This window comes from Engystomops pustulosus, chromosome 6, assembly GCF_040894005.1.
Source record: "Engystomops pustulosus chromosome 6, aEngPut4.maternal, whole genome shotgun sequence".
Taxonomy (NCBI): domain Eukaryota; kingdom Metazoa; phylum Chordata; class Amphibia; order Anura; family Leptodactylidae; genus Engystomops; species Engystomops pustulosus.
In genome coordinates this window covers 130,354,319-130,379,084 of record NC_092416.1, presented here as the reverse complement: position 1 = coordinate 130,379,084, position 24,766 = coordinate 130,354,319, and the positions used below count along the sequence as shown (strand labels likewise).

General features: G+C 40.9%; 1 protein-coding gene across 2 annotated transcripts in view; it reads right to left on the bottom strand.

Moving 5' to 3' along the window:
- Window positions 1-6,108: 6,108 nt before the first annotated feature.
- The window catches only part of LOC140066072 (chloride channel CLIC-like protein 1), a 234,026-nt gene continuing 215,368 nt past the window's right edge, over window positions 6,109-24,766 (bottom strand). For both annotated transcript variants that reach the window (XM_072113623.1, XM_072113624.1), the window contains exon 4: window positions 6,109-8,093. In XM_072113623.1, coding sequence (XP_071969724.1) covers window positions 7,839-8,093 — 255 coding nt within the window. In that variant the 3' untranslated portion in view covers window positions 6,109-7,838. The remainder of the gene's footprint in view (window positions 8,094-24,766) is intronic.

Sequence of the window (24,766 nt, the reverse complement as noted above, 5' to 3'; positions counted from 1 at the left end):
AATCTTAGCGTCGTTCTTATGCAGAGAATGGAGTATCTGACCACGCTTCCTGGGGACATTAAATCCCTTCACATTAAATGTGCATATTGTTAAATCAGCCATCATAAAAATAGTCAAAAAAAAGTAGCGTATGTATGTTACACATTACACCTGGTCCTAAACTAAAGGGGGAATAAACCATGAGATAGGGAAGGAGAGAAACGGGAAGACAAGACAAGCCAGACAAAGAGTAAGACCCAAATTTGCATTATCGGCGATAATACTCATGTCTGAGGGATAAATTTCTAATAAACTAGTGATGGAACCTGCCAACACTTGAGCATCAATCTGGGGACGTAGAAACATATTGTGAATGATAGCCTCCCTGCGTCCCGACTTCCAAAAAGAGACCCCCTTATTAGAAAAATATAAAACATTTGAACCACCATCTGTGAGGCAAGGCCTAAACGACCTCACAACACCTAAGGAGGTGAAGCTTAATACACAAGGTAGAGACCCCTTCCCCGATCAAGGAAAAAGAAGGTCTCCCCCCTCTAATCCAAAATAAGCCCCTTATGCTATATTGTTCCATCAATGATGGTTTTCATTCTTCCTGGGCTGAGAAGATGTCCCTCATGGACAAGGAATGGGTTTGTATCACCCTGTGATATTCTGCTAAAGTGTCCCATATGTTGTCTTTCCTCCACCTCCTTCTTATATGAGGCCTCTAGATGGTTCACCAGGCCTTCCAGGTTTGCCTTGGTGGGCAAAGATTCCAGGTGGGTTCGCATGTCCCAGTCCATGCTGTGGGCTGACATGGAAGTGGCTTTAGGGGAGGACGGCGATGACATGTGTGCAGCTTTAAAGCAGGCTGGAGAATCCTGTGCCGTTGCCATCTTGAATATGCACACCACGCTGCTGGAGGACCGAGTAAAAAAAAAAAGAAGTGATGGAGCCTCGATCTAGACTAGTGGTGAGAAATGACGGGTTCACTAGGTTATGGAGGGTAACGGGAGTAGTCAGGCCCGGGAGCTCAGCTGCAGCACATCCTCACTCCTCCATGCACAAGCCATGCCCCGTTATCAATTTATTACACATATTCATACCCAAACTCCTTGGTTTTCCACTTTTGATGGAAAACTAATATTTTTTTTTTAAAAGTGCCAGGGTCATCTTTTTTTAAGGGTCCTTCAGATAAGTTTAGCTTCAGTACCTCAAAGAGGGAGCCACTTTTCCAGATGGGGACATTGTAAAATGGTATTCTATAGGCACTAGATGGTATATTATTATGAAAACATTATGTGACTTAAGTTGTCCCTTTTCCAAAAAAATAGCATTACAGATTTCCTCAAGTAATGTGTTGGTAATGCATTTCAACATCCATATTCCATAAAACTTGAGCTGCAATACCATACACTATTGACACGTGTGGTGAAGATTTAGGAGCCATGTTTTTATGTATTTTTCATTCCCCACAAAAACTGCTTAAACTTTCTGTCTGTTGCATTCAACAGTTTATATATTACATCTTATATAACATTATGTTGCAGATTTATTGCTTATTTCACAGGATACTGGTAGAAACCACTTCTTTGACTTACTCTTTTGGACATCATGGGCCGACATGTACTACATAAGACATCTGCATTTGTAGAACATAAATATTTACCAGCTGAGTGAAACACAGCACACTTTGATCATACTTCTTCTGAAACTCCTGGGATGAAGATTCTTTCTCCCGTGGGCCTGATCAGAGTAGACGCTTCCTTTCCTCAATGGCGCAGTTATGGCTACTCCTCCTGCACTACAAAAAATAAATTAATGAATGTCTGGTTTAGGAATTTTTAATGCTTATTTTGGAACAAGAAAAGAAATTCTTCTTGATCTAGATCAAGACATACTAATAATGGTTTGTGGTTTTATAAAACTTAAGCAGGAAGCTTGAGACATTCTTCTTGAAAGAACAATTTATTAATTTTTTTGTGACAGTTGTTGACTGAGTAAAATATGTAAAATAGTTTGAATTTATGCATTGCTTTATGAAAATTCCGAGATGATTGGAACATCTGTTTTGTTCAGGACAGTTCATCCTTCCATCCAAATTTATTCCATCAAAAACCAAGTAACAAAATGTCAGAACATTTATACCACAAAAGTGCCTGCTCATCGTCACCATGTAACTCCGTCATGTTCATTTATATATTTGTTCTTCATCTTTGTATTCGTTAATAAAAAGCCTTTATGAATTAAGCAAAATACAAACTCAATAAACTTTATCTGAAAGTTGCAATCCACAGGTTGGAGACCAATGTATTATAGACTCTAATTGTCAATAATTTAATTCATGATAAGTTAAAAAGTTTTTCAACTAAATGAGAACAAACAATAAAAGAATATATAATTTCACTTCTGACAAAGGTCTGCAAAAAAACAAAACACCAAAGTCTCCAAATGATGAGTTCCTGCTAGAAAAAGCACTTTTCTAATATGGTGTTTGTAGAAATGTTAAAATCTTACATTCGTTTTTCAGCCTCTTCTTTCAAGACAGGAAGCTTATGAAAAGAGAAAATAGTAGTAAGCTTGAAGTAAGCTTTTTAAAAAAAAAAAAAAAAAAAAAAAAAAAAAATACAGGAACAGTCTCTTTTCTGCACTCACACTACTCCCAAGATAACTATAAATATTAAAAGCAATTCTTCTGATGTGTCTCAGATGGGATTTAATTCCTGACCCTTCCATATAGGAATAGAACACTGGCCTGTGTAGATACATGTATACAGAATTTTTTTATGTCATTGGACAAAATTCCTTTAAGTTGACCAAAAACATGATTGTAAATATTGTCATATAGGAAACATCCAGAACAATATATTACTAATCATAGTCTGCGTTGGTTTCCTCCGGGTCCCCCGATTTCCACCCACACGCTAAAAACATACTGGTAGTTAGATTATCAGCCCCATTGGTACAATGACCAGAATTTGTTGGAGTTATATAAATAAATGAATTATTATTATTATACACATCATAGTATCACTACTCACAGAAAATAATTTGAAACCTTGTACATTTACATTTTTAGAGAAACTGTATTTGGTTGACTAACTGAGGAGCAATATCAATGTACAGGCGAATGTGCAGTTTATATATATACAGGCGGTCCCCTACTTAAGAACACTCGACTTACATACGACCCCTAGTTACAAACGGACCTCTGGATATTGGTAATTTACTGTACTTTTGTCCTGGGCTACAATAAACAGCTATAACAGTTATCAAATGTGTTTGTAATGAAGCTTTATTGTTAACATTGATTCTTATGACAACCCAACATTTTTAAAATCCAATTGTCACAGAGACCAAAAAAGTTCTGGCTGGGATTACAATGATAAAATATACAGTTCCGACTTACATACAAACTCAACTTAAGAACAAACCTACAGACCCTATCTTGTATGTAACCCGGGGACTGCCTGTATATAAAAAAAATGAAAATCTATCACAGAAAATCTAGTCTACATAAAGTGATTTTTTAAAAGTTTCCTAGATGGGACATTTTTTTTAAAATCTGCATGATTCCAGCTCTTCAGGGAGAGCATATCTTTATAAACATCAGAGCTGTTGGGACTATTAAAAACTGGCAAGGGAAATACAACAAAACAAGGGAAAGGTTAACCTCTTAACGCTCAGCGTCCGATATATCGGACGCTGAGCTCAGTGAGTTAGCGCTCAGCGTCCGATATATCGGACGCTGAGCTGATGCCGGTTTGGCTCAAGATCTGAGCCGAACCGGCATCGGGAAACACGGGGTGCCGGCTGTAACTAATAGCCGGCACCCCAGTGTAACACCCGCGATCGGAGTTGACTCCGATCGCGGGTGCTTAACTCGTTAAATGCCGCGGTCAGCGCGACCGCGGCATCTAACATGCCTCTGGGGGGTCTTTCCCCCACGATCGGCCCCCCCGAACCGTTTTCGGGGGGCGCCGATCGTTGCTATAGTAACTCTGGGGTCCGATCTGGACCCCAGAGTTACCTGCAAGAATTGCCAGTAAGATGGCGTCTGTGACGTCATCTTACTGGCACAGTGCCAGCCTATGCAAGTGCATAGGCTGACACTGATAATACTCTGCAATACATGAGTATTGCAGAATATTATCATGAAGAAGCAATCAGAAGATTGCTTCTTCATGTCCCATGGTATAAAAGTGAAAAAGTAAAAAAAAAAATGTTATTCAATAAAAAAATAAAGTAATAAATCACTAAAAATGCCCAAAACCCCCAAAACATATAAAGAGACATAGAACTCAAAAAAAAGTCTAAATCATAACACAAACCCCACATATATAGTATCACCGCGTCCGTAACAACCCGTAGAATAAAAGTAAATCATTATTGAACCCCCACGATAAACGCCGTAAAAAAAAACTGCTATAAACCTTCCAAAAATTATGATTTTTAGCTATTCAATCCCACAAAAAATGCTATAAAATGCGATCAAAAAACCATGTGTACTCCGACATGATACTGGTGCAAAGTACAACATGTCCCGCAAAAAACAAGCCATCAACCAGCTCCGTAGCCAAAAAAGTAACAATGTTATGCCACTTGGAAGACGGCAATACATAAATGATAGATTTTTCCCCACATTAGGGTTTTGTTTGACAAATTTAGTAAAACGTAAGAAAATATATTCAAGTCTGGTATCCCCGTAATCGTATCAACCCATAGAATAAAGATAACATGATTATTAGTCTATACGGTGAACACCAAAAAAAAAAGAGTAAAAAATCCAGTACAGAATTGATGCTTTTCTACTCCTGTCCTCAAAAAAAGTTCCTAAATTTTCAACAATAGGTGATACCAACCCCAAAATGGTAACAATGGAAAAAGCATCTCATCCCGCAAAAAAAATGGCATCACATGGCCCCAATAACGCAAAAGCGAAAATTTTATAGCCTTCAAAAGGGGCCAATGAGGAAACTAAAATCCTGGCAGCTGCAGGGCGCTCCTTCCCTTCTGCGTCTCGCTGTGCGCCCATAAAACAAGTAACGGCCACATGTGGGGGGTCTTTGTACTCAGGAGAAATTGCAGAACAAATTGTATGGTGGGTTTTCTCTTTTTATATTTTGGAAATGTGTAAATTTTAGTGCTAAATGAACGTATAAGGGAACAATTTGACCATTCTAAATTTCACCTCCATTTTGATTCAATTACTATGAAGATCTCAAGGGGTTAACAATCTTCGTAAAAGCGGTTTCTGATAGCTTGAGGGGTGCAGATTTGAAAATGGGTTGGTTATATAGGGGGTTTTGATGCTAAATATGTAAAATTTCATTCCAAACTGTATTTATCCCCAAAATAGTCAATTCTGAAAATCCGGAAAAGCGATATTCTTTTTGTAAGCCGCGTGACATCAAAATAAATTATCCAGACATATCAAAAATTATGAAAATGTAAAGTAGACAAATGGGAAATGTTATTCAGCAACTTATTTAGGTGGTAAATCTATCTGCCTGGAAACGCAATGATTTTGAATTTCGAAAATGGCAAATTTTTCAAAAAATTTATCATATTTTCTTTTTTTTTGTAAATAAACGCAAAACTTATCAGCCAAAATTTACCACGAAAATGAAGTACAACATGTGGGGAAAAAACAATCTCAGAATCGTTTTGATAAGTAACAGTGTTCAAAAGTTATAACCATATAAAGCGACGCAGGTCAGAATCCAAAAAATCGGGCTGAGCCTTAACCTGCAAAATGGCTGTGTCCTTAAGGGGTTAAAGAGGTGTGGGACACAAATACCAGAAGTGGCATATAGGAGACCACTGGTCATCACTATGCAAGTGATCACATGATGAAAAAATTGAGAAGAACCTGCACAATCCAGTTAAGTGTACATATACAAAACATTTCATATACAAAAACTGTATAAAAATAATAATAGGCAAGGGTCCTACTTAAAGCAGTTACCAGTTCACACCACCTATTGTTACAACTAAATTATAAGGGAAAGAGGAGGAGAGAATGGCACGAGTGAGAAAGATGGGAGTGTATTGAAATAAACTTTTCTTTTATTGAAATCATTATTTAAACCAAAGGCTTTGCTACCAACATTCTTTTAGAGGGACTTGTAAGTGATGATATATCTTGATAAAAATATGAACAAAATCCCTGAATGGGCACACTCTTTATTTCAAGAACTGGATATAATATGTCCATCCACTGTCTTTTATTTCTTTTTGTTTCTATAAGACATCCCAAATGCAGTGTTTGAAATACTGCAATGTTGCTCTGGAGGATAGCGAGAGAGGGTAATTCTCCCACCATCACTTTAATATATAACCCTCTCTTGCTAGTGCGCAAGAGCGTCTCTTGGCAGGGGAACACTAATATAGAGAGGGTGGGAGAATAACCCTCCCTCACTAGTGCGCAAGAGCGTCTCTGCGCAGGGGAACACTAATATAGAGAGAGTGGGGGAACAACCCTCACCCGCTAGTGCGCATGAGCGTCTCTGGCCAGGGGAACACTAATATAGAGAGGGTGGGAGAATAACCCTCCCTCACTAGTGCGCAAGAGCGTCTCTGCGCAGGGGAACACTAATATAGAGAGAGTGGGAGAACAACCCTCACCCGCTAGTGCGCATGAGCGTCTCTGGCCAGGGGAACACTAATATAGAGAGAGTGGGAGAACAACCCTCACCCGCTAGTGCGCATGAGCGTCTCTGGCCAGGGGAACACTAATATAGAGAGAGTGGGAGAATAACCCTGACCCGCTAGTGTGCATGAGCGTCTCAGGGCAGGGGAACACTAATATAGCGAGGGTGGAAGAATAACCATCTCTTGCTAGTGTGCAAGAGCGTCTCTGGGCAGGGGAACACTAATATAGAGAGAGTGGGAGAATAACCCTGACCCGCTAGTGCGCATGAGCGTCTCAGGGCAGGGGAACACTAATATAGCGAGGGTGGAAGAATAACCATCTCTTGCTAGTGTGCAAGAGCGTCTCTGGGCAGGGGAACACTAATATAGAGAGAGTGGGAGAATAACCCTGACCCGCTAGTGCGCATGAGCATCTCAGGGCAGGGGAACACTAATATAGCGAGGGTGGGAGAATAACCATCTCTTGCTAGTGCGCAAGAGCGTCTCTAGGCAGGGGAACACTCATATAGAGAGGGTGGGAGAATAACCCTCTCTCGCTAGTGCGCAAGAGCATCTCTGGGCAAAGGAGCAATAATAGAGGGTGGGAGAATAACCCTCCCACACTAGTGCACAAGAGCGCCTCTGGGCAGGGGAACACCCATATAGAGGGGCTGGGAGAATAACCCTTTCTCTCTTCCAGGGCAGTGTTTCAAACACAGCATTTGGGGTGTCCCTTCGTAGAAACAAAAAGAAATAAAAGGCAGTGGATGGACATATACTTATACAGTGTTTCAGATCTCTCCCTCCCGCTTTTCCTTTAATGGACGAATAAGCACCAGTAGGAACATAAATCCATTCCATGTATCAATGTGGGTTATAAACACAGGGGACGACCTACATTGATTTATATCCAGCTCTTTCTTTCATTGTTTTATCAAAATACATCATCACTTTCATGCCTCTGAAAGTATCAAAGCAGCAATGCCTTAGTTTTAAACAATAATTTCTATAAAAGTAAAGTTTCAATGAATACACTCACATCTTTGTTCTAGTCTTTCCACCTCTTTCCTTTAATTTAGTTACAAAAACTGTACATACTGTACGTGTCCTATTTTAATTTCTTAATTCCCATATTCCACATATTTAGTATTTCATAGCATTTTCATCTTCTGTAGATCCAATGTATTGCTTTAAGAATTCTAAAAAAAGTTTTAGGTAGATACAACTTAAGTCCTAGGCATGAGAGCACCCTTAGTCCTCCTGGACCTGGTGGTTACTTTGGCTTGATGACACATGGTATTCTTTCTCTTAGTGAGGGCTGTGATCAGTACACTGATGAAGATGAGTGGAAATAGTAGGAAGACTGGCAGCTGCCACTGGCTGGGAATCTCTCTCATGATGTTGCGGAGGCTTCTTCCAAATGTATGGCTAAAAAGTTCCACGGGATGAACCACAAATCTCCCAATAACTGAACTGATTGCCTAAAAATAAATATGGAAGTACAGAGAAAAAAAGTTATATAGGTTATATATGAACAAAAACGGCAAATGGTCAACTATTCAGCAACATGTCTAGGGGCAGATTGTAAATGGAAACTGCTCTAGCCCATTGACCCCTTCAAGACTGCTATATGGCAATGTACATGCAGAAAGGACATTTATAGACTTGACAACTTCAAAACTGATATACCTCAACCCTGGATTCTACTGGGTGTCAGTTAAAGGTGTATTCCCACAAAGACAAGATTCTCAAATATACTCAGAATAACAAAATAACACATTCTCCAATTCACTGTTATTAAAATACAGCATTTCACATATATTATTCCAGCTTGTCCATCAGTCCTGGTGTACACAATTTCGGTTGTCCCAGGTTCCGACCGTAAATCTTCTTCTGTCTAGGGTCGAGCATGGCAGATTTTTCTCATGAAAATCTCCTTTCTGCACTCCAGCCCCTCCTCCCTGCCTTAAGTTCGCACACAAATACACACTTCCTGCCATCAGGACTGCATCTGCCATGAGGCGGGGCGAGGACCCGAATAAATCTACAAGCTATAGGCAAGATAAGATCTTTATAGGAGGGGACTTTGTTTATAGCTCAGATGTAGCAGGGCTGAAGTGTGTCATTGGGTGTTCTATTCATCTCACGGATCTTATCATCTTTGATCTGTCTCATCTCTCTTTTTTCTATGTGTTAGAATGTTTAGAAGCTTAATGAAAGTGTATATATACCCTGATCTAAGCACATTGTCAGCACACAGCATCTCACAGCACTAGAGGAATCATAAAGTCTCTGCAGTATAGAAGCAGCAATAAAATGGAGTAAAATTGTAAAGTAAGGGGATTAAAAATGTATTGTGTGAGCATCAATAGGTGATTAAAATTTTCAAACTTTCTTTCATGGGAAAACCCCTTTAATAGGGTTCTACAGGAACCCGTCACTAGCTGTACATGTGAAAATGTGACAAAATGTGACAGATTCCTTTTAACTCTCATTACTATTCCATGGAATATCACTTGTATTGCTAAGTTGACATTTGAATTCCACAAAGTGTCAATCTTATGGTTTAGTTCACATTAAAGTTTACTTAACTCACATCTAAGAGCAAATCAGTATTCATTCTAACCAAGCAGTATAAATAAATATCAAATTCCATACCTCCACATATATGTGGTCTGGACCTTGCCATAGCTTGGTCTGGCATATGTATGCGCATAGTAAAAGTGGAGATGTACACATACGATATGAGGGAGGTACTGTCTATTCATAGCAGGGAGTCTGCACGCAGCCCATAATCCAGAGGTTTTATATGCATATAAACAGAGTTGCAGAGGAGGTATAAAAATTGGAAAAATATAAAAATAAGTTAGATAAACAAGTGAGGAAAGAAATTTGGTATCTATTTATACTTTTTGGTTAGGATGTGGGTCAATAAACATTGAATTGTTTTTAGGAATGAATTAAGGGAATTCCATTGTAAATTAAGCCATAGGATTGACACACCATGAGATTCCAATGTGAACTAAACCATAGGATTGTCATTCCATGAAGTTCAGTGTGAATTAAGCCATAGGATTGATCCTTCACGAGATTCCAATGTGAACTAAGCCATAGGATTGTCATTCCATGAAGTTCAGTGTGAATTAAGCCATAATATTGATCCTCCATGAGAGTCTAATGTGAATCTAGCCATAGCATTGACATTTATAGCAGCGAGTCTACAGCAAGTCTACACATGCTGTATATATGCATAAAAACGCAGTTATAAACTAACCGAGATAAAAAATTAAAAATCAGCAAAATGAGCCATTTATACATGTTGGAGTAATACATTTGTCAAAACTGTTTGAACAGGGTGTTGGACAGGGAGCACCGATTTGCTTTAGGCTGTGGTCACATGTTCAGCTAGCGTTGCATTTCCTAATGCAATGCTAGAGCAATTTAACCCCTTAAGGACGCAGGTTTTTTTTTTGCTCATTTCTCGCTCTCCACCATCAAAAATCCATAACTTTTTCATTTTTATGTGTACAGACCTGTGTGAGGGCTTATTATGTGCGTAACAAATGTTACTTTCCAGTACTGTTATTTATTTTAATATGCCGTGTACTGCGAAGCTGTGGGCTCAGTTTTTACGGCTTTGACTGTGCGCTCCAAATAACACCTCAGCTTTATTCTTTGGTTCGGTACAATCGCGGTGATAAATTTATACGGGTTTTATTGCGTTTTAATATATTTTCAAAAATTAAACAAATGTGTACAAAAAAGAGCTGTGTGATATGTCATTTTTTTTGTGAAATGAGCCGACGTTTTCATTGCTACCATTTTGAGGTCTGTTTGACATTTTGATCACTTTTTATGTGATGTAAATAGGTGTAAAAGTTGCATTTCTGACATTTGGGGTCATTTCCCGTCTTGGAGGTCACCACCGGCCGTAACCGTTTTTATATTTTGATAGATCGGGCATTTCGGGACGTGGCGATACCTAATGTGTCTGTGATTTTTACTGTTTATTATGTTTTATATCAGTTCTAGGGAAAGGGCTGTGATTTGAAATTTTTAATATTTTATTAATTTTTTAAACCTTTTTTTTTTCACTATTTCTAGGGTACATTAACCCAAGATGGTTAGATCGTTCCTACCATATACTGCAATACTGTCTCATTGTAACGAATCTGCAGAAGCCATGTAGCCTCGGGTCAAACGAAGACCTGAGGCTACCATGGCAACCGATCGCCGCCCCCCGATGGGGTTTCTGATATACAAGCCTTTTCAAATCTCTTTGAAACTTTATATGTAAATGATCAGGGCTGTCATAAGAATGACCGGCACAGGGGGGAGGGGGGAGGGCGATCGTGGGGCAGAGACCCCCACAAAGGAGTTTAAATGCTGCGGTCGCGCTGACTGCGCCATTTAACAGGTTAAACACCCGCGATCGAAGTACAACATGTAAGGAAAAAAACTCTCTCAAAATACATGTTTCCTAACTTTTTGGTAAATTTCAGATTTTTTCATAAACACATTGCATTTCGATCAAATTGTACAACTTTAATAAAGTGCATCATGTAACAAAAGAAAATATCTCAAAATCACTTGGATATGTTAAAGGATTCAAAAGTTATTACCACATAAAGTGAAAAGAGTAACCGTCATTTCAAAAAACGTCTGATATGTTGTAGGGCAGGTAATTTTAAGTCCTTTTGCAATTGGATTAGTTACCCGAATCTTGCTCCTTCCTCTTGTATTCTGCAGCCTTCCCCTGTTGTTAGTGACTCTTTAGATGGCTGTTTCTAAGCACATTCCGTCTTCGGAGTGAGAATGAGACACTTCCCCTCTCCTCTCTCAGCTGATTCTCCTCATAGCTCAGTGCTCCAGCACTCAGTCATGTTCTGCGAAGAGCCCTAACAAATATAATAACCACAAAACTACACTTATCTCCCCCTCAGATTTCCCTACACTTGTATATAAATAAATAATCCACACAGACACAAGATGCAGATTGATCACAGTCCCCCTCCCTCATCACCTCACACTCCACAGCAGAAAATGGCAGCAGAGACTCTCAAGGTCTTCAAGCTATCCCCTCATGTGCTGTGCTGAAGTTTTACTTAGATAGGTAGGTAGATAGGTAGGTAGATAGATAGAGTCAGGGCCGATTCTAGCATATTTGCTGCCTGAGGCGAATATAAAAATGCTGCCCCCCCCCCCGCCTCACTGTTAAGTAAATGCTGAAAACGTTACTAACAATTAACATCCCTACAGGCAGCTCCCTGACACTGTGTGACTGACTACAGGATCTGAGAGGCATTAGTGGCATCTAGTACCTTATAGATGACAATCTCTTCCAGCAGGAGGACTTTATTCCGGGTTCTCCAATCCATGAAGTATCACAGCTGAGTTCACGGCCAGATATCCTCAGCTCCGTGCAGCACATCTCCACCCGGTGTCCCTAAAAATACCACTGTCACTTACAGCATAAAGTCTCTTGGATAACAACACTGCACTCCTAAATAATATATACCCCTCACAACACAACTGACCACACTCTCCCCACATATAAAACATCCCTTCATTATATATTTCTACTGGAATTATAGCATGCACAGCCACCAATCAATATACAACACCCCCAATTTATTAATACAGACCCCCTAATATTTGGTTTAAATGATGCAAAGTAATCTGTTGCATCCTATTACTAATATATCCCACCCTGTTATTATGTTACATGATTTTACATACAGTGCTCCCCTGACCAATGTAAATATATAGCACCCCCTAATATACAGCCCCTCAGCTTAGTAATATACTGTATCCCATATACAGCCCCCCCAGCTTAGTAATATACCGTACCCCATATACAGCCCCCCAGCCTAGTAATATACTGTACCCCATATAGATCCCCCAGCTTAGTAATATACTGTACCCCATATACAGCCCCCCAGCCTAGTAATATACTGTATCCCATATACAGCCCCCCCATCTTAATAATATACTGTATCCCAAATACAACCCCCAGCTTAGTAATATACTGTACCCCATATACAGCCCCCCATCTTCGTAATATACTGTACCCCATATAAAACCCCCAGCTTAGTAATATACTGTACCCCATATACAACCCCCAGCTTAGTAATATACTGTATCCCATATACAGCCCCCCAGCTTAGTAATATACTGTACCCCATATACAGCCCCCCCAGCTTAGTAATATACCGTACCCAATATACAGCCCCCCAGCTTAGTAATATACTGTATCCCATATACAGCCCCCAGCTTAGTAATATACTGTATCCCATATACAGCCCCCCCAGATTAGTAATATACTGTACCCCATATACAGCCCCCCCAGCTTAGTAATATACTGTACCCAATATACAGCCCCCCAGCTTAGTAATATACTGTATCACATATACAGCCCCCAGCTTAGTAATATACTGTATCCCATATACAGCCCCCCAGCTTAGTAATATACTGTACCCCATATACAGCCCCCCAGATTAGTAATATACTGTACCCCATATACAGCCCCCCAGCTTAGTAATATACTGTATCCCATATACAGATCCTCTCCAGCTTAGTAATATACTGTATCCCATATACAGCCCCCCAGCTTAGTAATACACTGTACCCCATATACAGCCCCCCAGCTTAGTAATACACTGTACCCCATATACAGCCCCCCAGCTTAGTAATATACTGTACCCCATATACAGCCCCCCAGCTTAGTAATATACTGTACCCCATATACAGCCCCCCAGCTTAGTAATATACTGTACCCCATATACAGCCCCCAAGCTTAGTATGACCCTGTATAAATTTATAACACCCCCCCCCCACTAGGAAAAGAAGAATTTGGCCTCATATAATATATACAGCCCTCCAGTATAAAATTATTCTGGCCCCATATAATATATAGAGCACCCCCGCCCCAGTATAAATGACTCTGGCCCCATATAATATATACAGTACCCCCCCCAGTATATAACAATTCTTGCCCCATATAATATATACAGTACCCCCCCAGTATAAAACAATTCTTGCCCCATATAATATATACAGTACCCCCCAGTATAAAACAATTCTGGCCCCATATAATATATACAGTACCCACCAGTATAAAACAATTCTGGACCATATAATATATACAGTACCCCCCCAGTATAAAAATTCTTGCCCCATATAATATATACAGTACCCCCCAAGTATAAAACAATTCTGGCCCCATACAATATATACACCCCCCCACACACACACACAGTATAAAACAAGTATGGCCACATATAATATATACCCCCCCCCCCAGTATAAAACAATTCTGGCCCCATATAAAATATACAGCACTTCCCCCCTCCCACGATAACATGACACCTCCCCACTCCCCCTTATTAGCCAAATAGAATTAATGAAATTGCATTAAAAATAATAAAAATCATACTCACCTGCAGGCAGCTGCTCCCTCGGCGCGAGGCTCCGGTCTTCACGCGGCTCTTCTGTGAGCTGCGGCTCCGCACAGCGACACAGGCGGCTTGACGTCATGACGCCTGTGTCAACGGAGCGACGCAGCAGCCGGAAAGGCGCTGTGTCGCTCCGCATATAAATCGCGCCTGTGTCTTAAAGACACAGGCACGATTTATTTAGCTGGTGGGCGATAACGGGCGCCCGAATCGCCCACTTTACAGGGATCCGCATTCTGCCGCCTGAGGCAAGATTTTCATCTCGCCTCATGGCAGATGCGGCCCTGGATAGAGTCATTGGTCAGTGGCATGTGCTTATGATGAGGTGACACGGTGCAGGTCCAACCCCTCCATCTTGCTCATTGTCGTTATTTTGAGAGCTGGAAAACCTGGTTGCTATGGGACAATAAAAAGGTATTAAATGAGGATCGAGAGGCAAAATACTTTGAGTAATGATTCCCAGGGACACCTGAGCAGAATTATGTTTTTTAGTATTTTTGCTCAGAATGACGGTTACACTTTAAGGCTATATAGGCTGATCAGACAGCTAGGATATCTTATGCACCAATATAATATTACAGTCACAAATTAAGCAATCAATGTAGGTAACGTCTCCCCAGAGTTATGGAATAGTTAGAACACAAGGAGGCTCTTATTAAATGGAAGTTTAATATCAAAGGGACAGTGTGTATAATTAAAAAGGCTTGTTATACAAAAAGAGTGACACATTAAATAGACAAACATACAATGCAAAAAATAAGAGTTTGGTAAAATAAAAAAAGATAAAGAAAACAGAACTTAATACATTACGTGACGTTTTAAGTCTGGCGCCTAGAGAAGCAGAAAGGCCTGATCAAACTGTCCGCCTGGCAATTGACAATTTTTAGATGGACACTTTCATCTAAATAGATTCTAATATTCCCTGAACATCCCCTCTGCTTGTGATGACATCAGGAGTCCTGGCATATGATAACTGCCTTGAAGTACTAGGAGGTGTAAACTAAACTTGTATGCCTCAGAATCTTTCATGTCTGAGATCTTGCCCTGTGGGCATCCTAAAAACTTGGTGTTAATTCTAGCTTTTCCCTCATAATATTCTGCATGCATGCTACCTGTTATAGTGAAGCCACCTCTGGGCTGTTGACATGAAGCCTGGGGATATTGGTGAAGCGGAAATATGGATTATGCCACATTTTCTTTTGATTTATAAATCAAGATGGGGACTTATTACCTGTGACCTTTAGTGAGTAGGCTATAACCTATAATTAAACTGGGGAAAGGCTGTAGAAGGGCTCTTCTCCCCACTCCATTCATTTTATAAGGTGGTCTGTGTGAGCACTGCTGGGGTGTTAAATGTCCAAATCTCCAGCCTGTATTTAGAACAGCAGAAGAATTTTTAGAGTCTTTCTCTTATAACTTAGATCTTATCACCACACAATGCAAGACACTGGGTGCTGCTTACTGATCGCATGCATTTCACTAGAAACGCATAAGTGACCAGGCCAAGCCCTGCCTCCCGTGGGCTAGCTTTGCGTTAGGAAATGCAATGCTAGCTGAAAGTGTGACCGCAGCCTTCGGGTGATGGCACATGTGGGGTTTTGAACGCATTTTTGGCCCGTTTTTAAGCAGTCCGTCAAAAACCGCATGCGTTTTTCGAAAAAGCATATGTTTTAGACAGGTTTGACCAATTATCTTACTTCATACAGGTCAAAAACGGATGTGTTTTCAAAAAATGCATGCGTTTTTCGAAAACTGCTTAAAAACACACCAAAAACGGTTTCAAAACGCCACGTGTGCCATCAGCCTTAGGTGTGAGTTAAGGGTATTCCAATGTGAACTAGATTTTAGGATTGACATTCCATGGAATCCTAATGTGAACTACGGTAAGTTATATTATTTATATTCCATGGAATTCTAATGTGAACTAAGTTATAATATTGACATTTACAGCTGCAAATTTACAGCAAGTCACCATGCTGCAACATAACCTGGAGGTATGAAAGTTTACAACACCATGTAAATACATGCTAACTAAAACACAAAAATAGAAAATAGTAAAACATAGAAGATAGAAATATGTCAAGGTAAGCAATTTAATATGTATTTACACTGCTTCATTTACATTGCTTGGCTAGGATATCAGACATTGAATACTGATCTGCTCTTACATGTTAATTAAGTGAGCTTCAATGTGAACTAAACCATAGATTGACACTCCATAGAATTACAGTGTGAACTGAGACATAGGCTTGACACTTTATGGAATCACAATGTAAATAGGAACTGACACTCTAGTGAACTCCAGCACCATACTCGACAGTGTAAAGTTATACAAGCATGTTCTGCTTCTGCCTGTGTGCAATTGTTATTCAAGCATTGATTGATTCACCTCTGTATCTGTACTTCTGTTGATTATGGAATCTTTTATGATTTATATTTGCCATTACTGTGATTACCATCAGTTTGGGTTTTATATTGGATGTTTTTAGTAAGGACAGTGTGCAGTCCGCTCGGGTATTTCTGATTATCAGGTAGGTGGGCAGCCAGATACTAGAGGGTATTGTTTATAAGTTGTTTCATGGTGGACATTAGATGATGTCGCGGTTGCGCTTGAAACACTTAGGTGATGTGATGTTTCCTGGAAATGCTGTCGGACACGGCATGATAAACAGGAATTTGTGTCGTGTCGAGAGTAGTGCAGCCGCAACAAAATTGTGTTGCAGACACTTTATCATTACATGTGCAAGAGGTTTGAACGGAAAAGAATGTGCAATGGCAGACAAAAAAACGGTGTAGGCACTTTAATAAATGTGGGCCAGAGCGGATTACTGTATTCTTTTATTTTGTATCACTAGGGGTTTTTGTATCAAAGGTTCATATTCTGGAAATATCCAGTTAATGTAGAATTCTATTTATTATTATATATAAGACATCCCCTATGAAGGCTTTCAAATGACTCATTATGCATTTTTTTTTATAATCGCTGCTAGAACACGCTGCACCATGTGCCAATGACCAAATGGACCAAGATTTGCACAAGATGCTAAAGTGCACAAAATGTTTTCTTTGTGGTTGAACATCACAAAGGAGAAAGAGTGTATTCAATTCTATTCGATTATGACAAATCCAGTCATGTATTATTTCCCTTTAGTCAATGCCAGATGATACTTCATCAGAGTCATCACACTAAAATGTTCAGTCTTAGATGATGTACATATATTCTATTCATATTCTATTTATACACTGATTTATTGTAAAGTTCAACGACTAAACTGTATGCAGTAAAATACTAAACCCCCTCTAGTGGTAGCTGCAGGCTGCCATAATTATATAATTAAGCTCTTTGATCATCCGGGGTATGTGGGAAGATACAGAAAGTGAGAACACCTATAAAAGTGTCATTGAATGAGTGTTCTGAAGTCTTCCTAATAATTTTAACACCTGTCCTAACATTCCTCTGTGATACTTCATGTTGCCTAAAAGCAGCGAGTTCAGAGAGAGGTTGTCAAATTAAATAAAATCCTCAAATAACCTTTTTTTCTATTAAAATCATGACATTTGGAATTGGATAACAAAAACTACCTAAAATAAGTAACACATAATGGAAAACTTTCTGTTCTTAGTAAAACTTAACAACAAACAACTTTCACTTTTTAGAGGGTGTTGTACACATTACATTCTGTAGTCTTCTGTTGTCATCATTTGGTGGTTCTTTTCACAAAACCAGCATTACAGGCAGTCTACAGCTAGATGGTGTGGTTCTAGGCAGTGATTCATAGCACACAAAATTACAGATGGCTGGGAAAGTTTATAAAGTACCTTAAAGGACATCTACCAACAGATTACCCGATGGTAGATGACTATTAATTACCTCCCCATCCTGTCCCAAGCTTCATTTCTTATATCTTTACTGTGAAATGCTGAATTAGTACTTCCCGGTAAATCAGTTTCCATCTAGTCCTCCATGACGGCCCACTTGGAGGATGCCCCCTGTAGGAAAAGGAAGAAGAGAGGTTAAAGGCCTCCCACCGGTATCCTCCCGCCAGTGACTACCAAATAACTACACTGGTGGAAGATACAACACAAATTCTAACAATACATATAACAATAAAAGAAACGAGGAAGGGAATATATAGTCCGCCATGGAGGACTAGATGGAAACCAAATTACCGGTGAGTACTATTTGACCTTTTCCATGACGTCCTCCCATGACGGCCCACTTGGAAAAACAAGTAGAGTGTTTTAGGGTGGGACCACAGCCTGCAGAACCTTCCTTCCAAAGGAGAAGTCTTGAGAACCGGATAAGTCCAAGTGATAATGCTTGACGAAAGTAGAGGGTGAAGCCCAGGTGGCCACCCTGCAGATCTGTTCTAGGGAGGCGCCTCTTCTCTCAGCCCAGGAAGTCGACACGGCCCGAGTAGAATGAGCCTTCAGGTTAGTAGGAACCTCTTTCCCTTGCTCCATGTAGCAGGTGGTGATAGCCGATCTCAGCCATCTTGCTATTGAGGTCTTGGAAGCTTACTTACCCTTATTCTTCCCCTGGAACTGAAAAACAGCTTATGGTCTATGCGCCAGGAGTCTGTGGCCTGTAGATAAGCTAAGACGGAGCGCCTTACATCAAAACAGTGCCACAAGGTTTCCCTGCTTCAAGAGGGGTTCTTGCAAAAGAGTGATCTCCTGGTCTCTGTGGAACTGGATACCACTTTCAGGGTGAAGCTTGTATCTAAAGTAAGGATGATCCGGTCAGAAAGAATACGCATATAAGGCTCTCTAATGGACATAGCCTAAAGTTCTCCCAACATCCTGGCTGTAGTAACCGCAATAAGGAGGGTGGTTTTTAGCATTAGATTCTTAATGCTAGTACCCTCCAAGGGCTCGAAGGGAGACTTGGAGAGGGCGTCTAGGACCAAGGTGAGATCCCAGGTTGGAACCCGATTAAGGATCTGTGATCTGATCCTGGAGGCAGCTAAAATAAATCTCTTGACCCACCTGTGATCTGCAAGAGGATGATCGAAAAAGGCACTGAGAGCCGAAACCTAGACCTTCAGGGTGCTGGTAGATAACCCTAGGTTTAGGCCCTTCTGCAGGAAGTCCAGGATCTGAAAAATATTTGGGATAGGCTGAGAAGGAGGATTATCCCCGCAAAAGTATCATAGTATATAAGGCTGGAAAAAGACATAAGTCCATCAAGTCCAACCTTTAAGAATTAAATAAATGTTTTATACCCATAACCCGTGATATTTTTTCTCTCCAGAAAGGCATCCAGGCCTCTCTTGAACATGTACATAGAGTCCGCCATAACAGCCTTCTGCGGCAGAGAGTTCCACAGTCTCAGTGCTCTTACAGTAAAGAACCTTTGTCTATGTTGATGGTAAAATCGCCTCTCCTCCAGGCGCAGAGGATGCTCACGTGTCCTGGTCACAGGCCTAAGTATAAAAATCTTTAGAGAGATCCTTGTACTGTCCGTTCAGGTATTTGTACATTGTAATGAGGTCTCCCCTCAGTCGTCTTTTTTCTAAACTGAATAATCCCAAATTTTGTAATCTGTCAGTGTATTCTAATCCCCCCATTCCCCTAATAATCCTGGTTGCTCTCCTCTGCACCCGTTCCAGCTCTACTATATCCTTTTTATACACTGGTGCCCAAAACTGTACACAATATTCCATGTGTGGTCTGACCAGGGATTTGTATAAGGGCAAAACTATGTCTTTATCATGAGAATCTATTCCTCTCTTGATACATCCCATAATTTTATCTGCTTTAGCAGCAGCCGCCTGGCTCTGGTCACTAAAATTAAGTTTACCATCCACCAATACCCCCAAGTCCTTTTCAGCTCCAGTTTTACCAAGTAATTGACCGTTTAGAACATAATTATACTTTTTGTTTCCATGGCACTAGTGCATAACTTTACATTTATCTACATTAAACCTCATCAACCATTTCTCTGCCCACTCCTCAAGCTTCCACAAATCCCTCTGTAATGCTAAACTATTTACCTCAGTATTTATTACTTTACACAGCTTAATATCATCTGCAAATATTGAAACTTGACTGTGTAAACCCACTACAAGGTCATTAATAAAAATATTAAAAAGCAGTGGCCCCAATACTGTCCCCTGTGGCACTCCACTGGTAACGTCAACCCAATCTGAGAATGTGCCATTAATGACGACCCTCTGTTATCTATCACTAAGCCAATTACTTACCCAAATACACTGATTTTCCAATATTCCCAGCAGTCTCATTTTATATACCAACCTTTTATGTGGCACGGTGTCAAATGCCTTTGAATAGTCCAGATATACAACATCCACAGCGTCCCCCAGATCCAGTCTTGAACTTACCTCCTTGTAGAAACCAATCAGATTAGTCTGACAGTACCGATCTCTCATAAACCCATGCTGACGCTGGGTTATAAGGTTGTTATCACGGTACATAGTTCATGCAGAACCCCGGGGTTTATGCCATTTGGCCCTGGAGATTTATCTATCTTAGTGGTTGCAAGGCGGCGCCGTACCTCTTCCTGGGTTAAACTGTTAACATTCCAAAAAGAATTTACATTATTCCTCATTGTGTCTTCCACCAGGGGATTTTCCTGGGTAAAGACAGTTGAGAAGGCGACATTTAGTAGATTGGCCCTTTCCTCATCTCCTTCTTCCACTCTCTGTTTTTAGTTTTTAAATATTTATATACTTGAAAAATAATTTGGGATTATTTTTGCTCTCCCTGGCAATATTTCTCTCAGTCTCTATTTTTGCGGCCTTTATCTGCTTTTTACAGGATTTATTTTTCTCTCTATAATCCTGTAATGCCTCATCACTACCTTCACGTTTTAGCACCTAAAACGCCTTATCTTTCTCACTTATTGCTTTCCTTACAAGACTAATTAGCCACATTGGCTTTTTCTTGTTCCTCTTATTTTTTTTCTTATAAGGTATGTGTTTCTCACAGGACTTTTTCAGAATATATGAGAAAAAGTCCCATTTTTGGTCACAAACCTTTTCTAAATCTTGTGATATATGGTAAATTTAACCCTTTTCCTACTTGCTTTGAGAGGAGATACTACAACCCGGAAGAGACCTTGGGATCTCAAGAATTCAGACTGAAGCTTCCCTGGGTCTGGATGGAGAATGGGTCCTTGGTACAGAAGGTCCTTCCGCAGAGGTAGTATTAACGCCTGTTGTAGGGACAAGGACGTCAGCAGGGGATACCAGCTTTTCTTTGGCCAGTTTGGGCAGTTAAAGATCACCCTTGCCTGATCCATGAAGATCTTCTTGAGGACCCTTGCGATCAAGGTAATAGGGGGAAAGGCACAAGAGAGAGGTTCGTTCCATGGGTGACCGAAGGCATCCAGGTGTCCAGGCTCCCGACTCGTTTGCTTCCAAAGAATAGTAGTTGCGTTTTCCCTCGTGGCGAATAAGTCGATTTGAGGTCTGCCCCAGAGACTGGTCAGCTGAAGGAAGACCTACTGGTTGATGTACCATTATTTGGGTGAAACTTCCCTCCTGCTGAGGTAGTCTGCTTCCCTGTTTAGGACTCCTTTCAGATGTGTTGCTGATAGGGAGAGGATGTTCTCTTCTGCCCATGAGAATATGTTCTTCCCCTGCATTCTCAGATAGGAAATGGCCGTGGTGTTGTCCGATAATATGTGGACATGGCGACCTGTTAGGTAAAGGGCATTTGTCCTCAGAGTTTCCCAGACTGCCCTTAGCTCCCGGTAATTTGACGGCTTTCTTAACCGGGAAGGGGTCCAGGAACCTTGGGCGAAGTGAGAAGGGAAGACTGCTCCCCAACCTATACTGCCTGCGTTGGTCATGATACTGACACACGGGAGGCAGTGCCAAGGAACCCCTTTCCCCAGGTTCTCCACCTTTAGCCACCATTGGAGGTCCCTTTTCACAGAGGACGGGATAGTGACTTTTCTGTCCAGGCCTGAAGATCTTCTGTTCCATGACCGGAGTATCCAGCTCTGCAAGACACGAGAGTGGCTCTGGCTCCAGGTTACTGATGGAATTCAGGCAGCAAGAAGGCCCAGGATTTTATCGCCCCTCTAACAGATACGGAAGCCTTCCTCCTGAAGGATCGGATCTGATATCTTATGTTTTCTGCTTTTTCCTGAGGGAGAAAAGACATTTGAGAAACAGAATTCAACAACACTCCAAGAAATTTCTTGTGGGTGGAAGGTGTTAAATCTGACTTCTGAGTGTTAACTAGCTACCCCAGGTCTGAGAGTTTCTTTAAGATGATCTCTCTTAAAAATATGGAATGATGGAGACATTCTGTAGCCTCCGGAAGGTCACGACCTCCACCATGACCTTTGTGAAAACTCTCGGAGGAAATACCAAAAGGAAGGGCACGAAACTGAAAATGGAGGATAGAACCCTCTGGAGACAGAACTGACAACCTGAGGAATCTTTGAGATGAGGAGTGAATTGGGACATGATAGTAAGCATCCCGAAGATCTATGGTGCACATACAGAAATCTTGTGAATAAGTTGAGTAGCGGATATTACCGACTCCATATGAAACTTCCTGTAGGTGATGAAGTTGTTTAGAAGCTTCAAATTTATGATAAGCTGGTTTGATCTGTTGGGCTTCTTTACCAGGAACAGCGGAGAGTTGAAACCCAACCTTTCTAGATCGTGAGGAACCGGAATCACCACACCCGAGTGGATGAGGGATGAGACTTCCTGCCAGATGAGAGAATGAGTGGAGGGAAAAGCAGAGGATAAGGGAAAAATAAATCTTGAGGGTGTGGGGGGATAGATTGAATTTTATTCTGTATCCAACTTAGATAATGTTCAGGACCCAAGGGTTTGATGTAATTTTTGACCATTGAGGTACAAACCCTAGGAGAACCCCTCCACCCCCTGGTGCCACTGCTTCTTGCCTCCAGAATTGTCAGAGGAGTTGGAGAAAAGGAAGCCCCTTCCTCTTCCTCCCATAGGGTAGCTCCAGCAACCCTGTTTACCTTTCCCATGAAAGGAATCTTTGGGGTTTTTGAAGGGACTGAAGGAAGCCTTCTCTGTAACCTCCCTGTTCTAAGGAAATACCCTCTTCTCATTGGAGGCCTTTTCCAAGATGGCATCTAGCTCTGGGCCAAAGATGAAACTGCCGCTGAAGGGAACACTGCAGAGTTTGGATTTGCAGCATATATTCCCATGGCATTGCTTCAGCCACAGGGCCCTTCTTGTCGCATTGGTTAGAGCGCCCTCTTTAGCTGCGAACCGAATCCCCCCGGCAGAGGCATCTGCTAAGAAAGCAGTGGCGGATCTTAAAAGAGGAATACTTTCGAGGAGAGCACTTCTGGGAGTTTCCTCCTGGACGTGCAACTCCAGCTCCTTTACTCAGAAAAAAAGAGTCCTTGCTACTGAAGTGGCGGACAAGTTGGACTTCAAGCTAAGCATGGAAGTCTCCAAGGTTTTCTTTAAGAAGAGCATCTGATTTCCTGTCCATAGGATCCTTGAGCTGTGCTGAATCCTCAAAGGGAAGGTCAGTCTTCTTCACTACTTTAGTCACCTGGACATCCACCTTAGAGAAGGAGTCCCAATCCTTAGAGACTTCCTGATCGAAAACAAGATATCTCCTAAAATTCTTGGAAATTATGATCTTCTTTTCAGGATCCTTCCAATTCTCTGTGACCAGCCCCATTAGGGTATCATTAACTGAAAAGACACGTTGCTTTTTGCCCATTAGGCCTTGTCCTCTAGAGACATAGAGGGAACAAGCTTTTTACGTGTAGAAAAAAAAAAGTTATAGATTTTCTGATTGTAGGGCATGAAAAATGGAAATGAAAAAACAAATAAGGGCCAGGTCCTTAAAGGGTTAAAATAAGATATATTTTATTTGGTTTTGTAAACAAAAAACACCACAACATTCAAGGAAAAACAACCCATCCACCCCAACAACTTCTTAAAAACTTTACAAACCCTAGCAAGCATATGAGGAAACAGAAATGGAGTAAGAAAAAAACATCTTTATTAATTAATTTTTAACACAGCATGATAAAAACATCTTAAAAATCAGGAGTATCAGGAGAGATAGAAGTTTGTACACACCAGGGAGTATGGTATACAGGAATTCGGTAATTTGACATATGGGCCAAAACAGTAACATATATAAAAAATATTTGTATTATATGCGCCCATCCAGTACACAGACATACTAACAAAGGAGGACGTGAAAAATATCCATGGTAGTATACGTTAGGTGCTGAATAATGCACATCTGTGAACTGGATACCTGTATGCACGGTTACCTGGTGGACAAGGAACCCCAACGCGCATTTCAACCCGCCGGTCTTTCTCAAGCCCTCAAGCCGGTCTTTCTCAAGGCCTATGCCTCTCGATGTATCTGCTGGGGTAGGGGTTGCATGGCTTAATATATTATATATATATATATATATATATACATACACACACATACATACCGTATATACTCGAGTATAAGCCGAGTTTTTCAGCACAAAAAATGTGCTGAAAAACGTCCCCTCAGCTTATACACGAGTCAATGTATACTTAAAAAAAAAAAAAAAAATTATATACTCACCCTCCGGTGGCCCCGATGCGCAGCGCTGCTCCCCCGATGTCCGCGCGGCTCGTCTTCATGCATCCGTGCTCGTCTTCTGTCTTCTGCAGGGCGCCGCCATTGTTTTTCTCCCGGGCGGCGCCTAGCATGACGTCAGCAGCGGCGCGTCACAC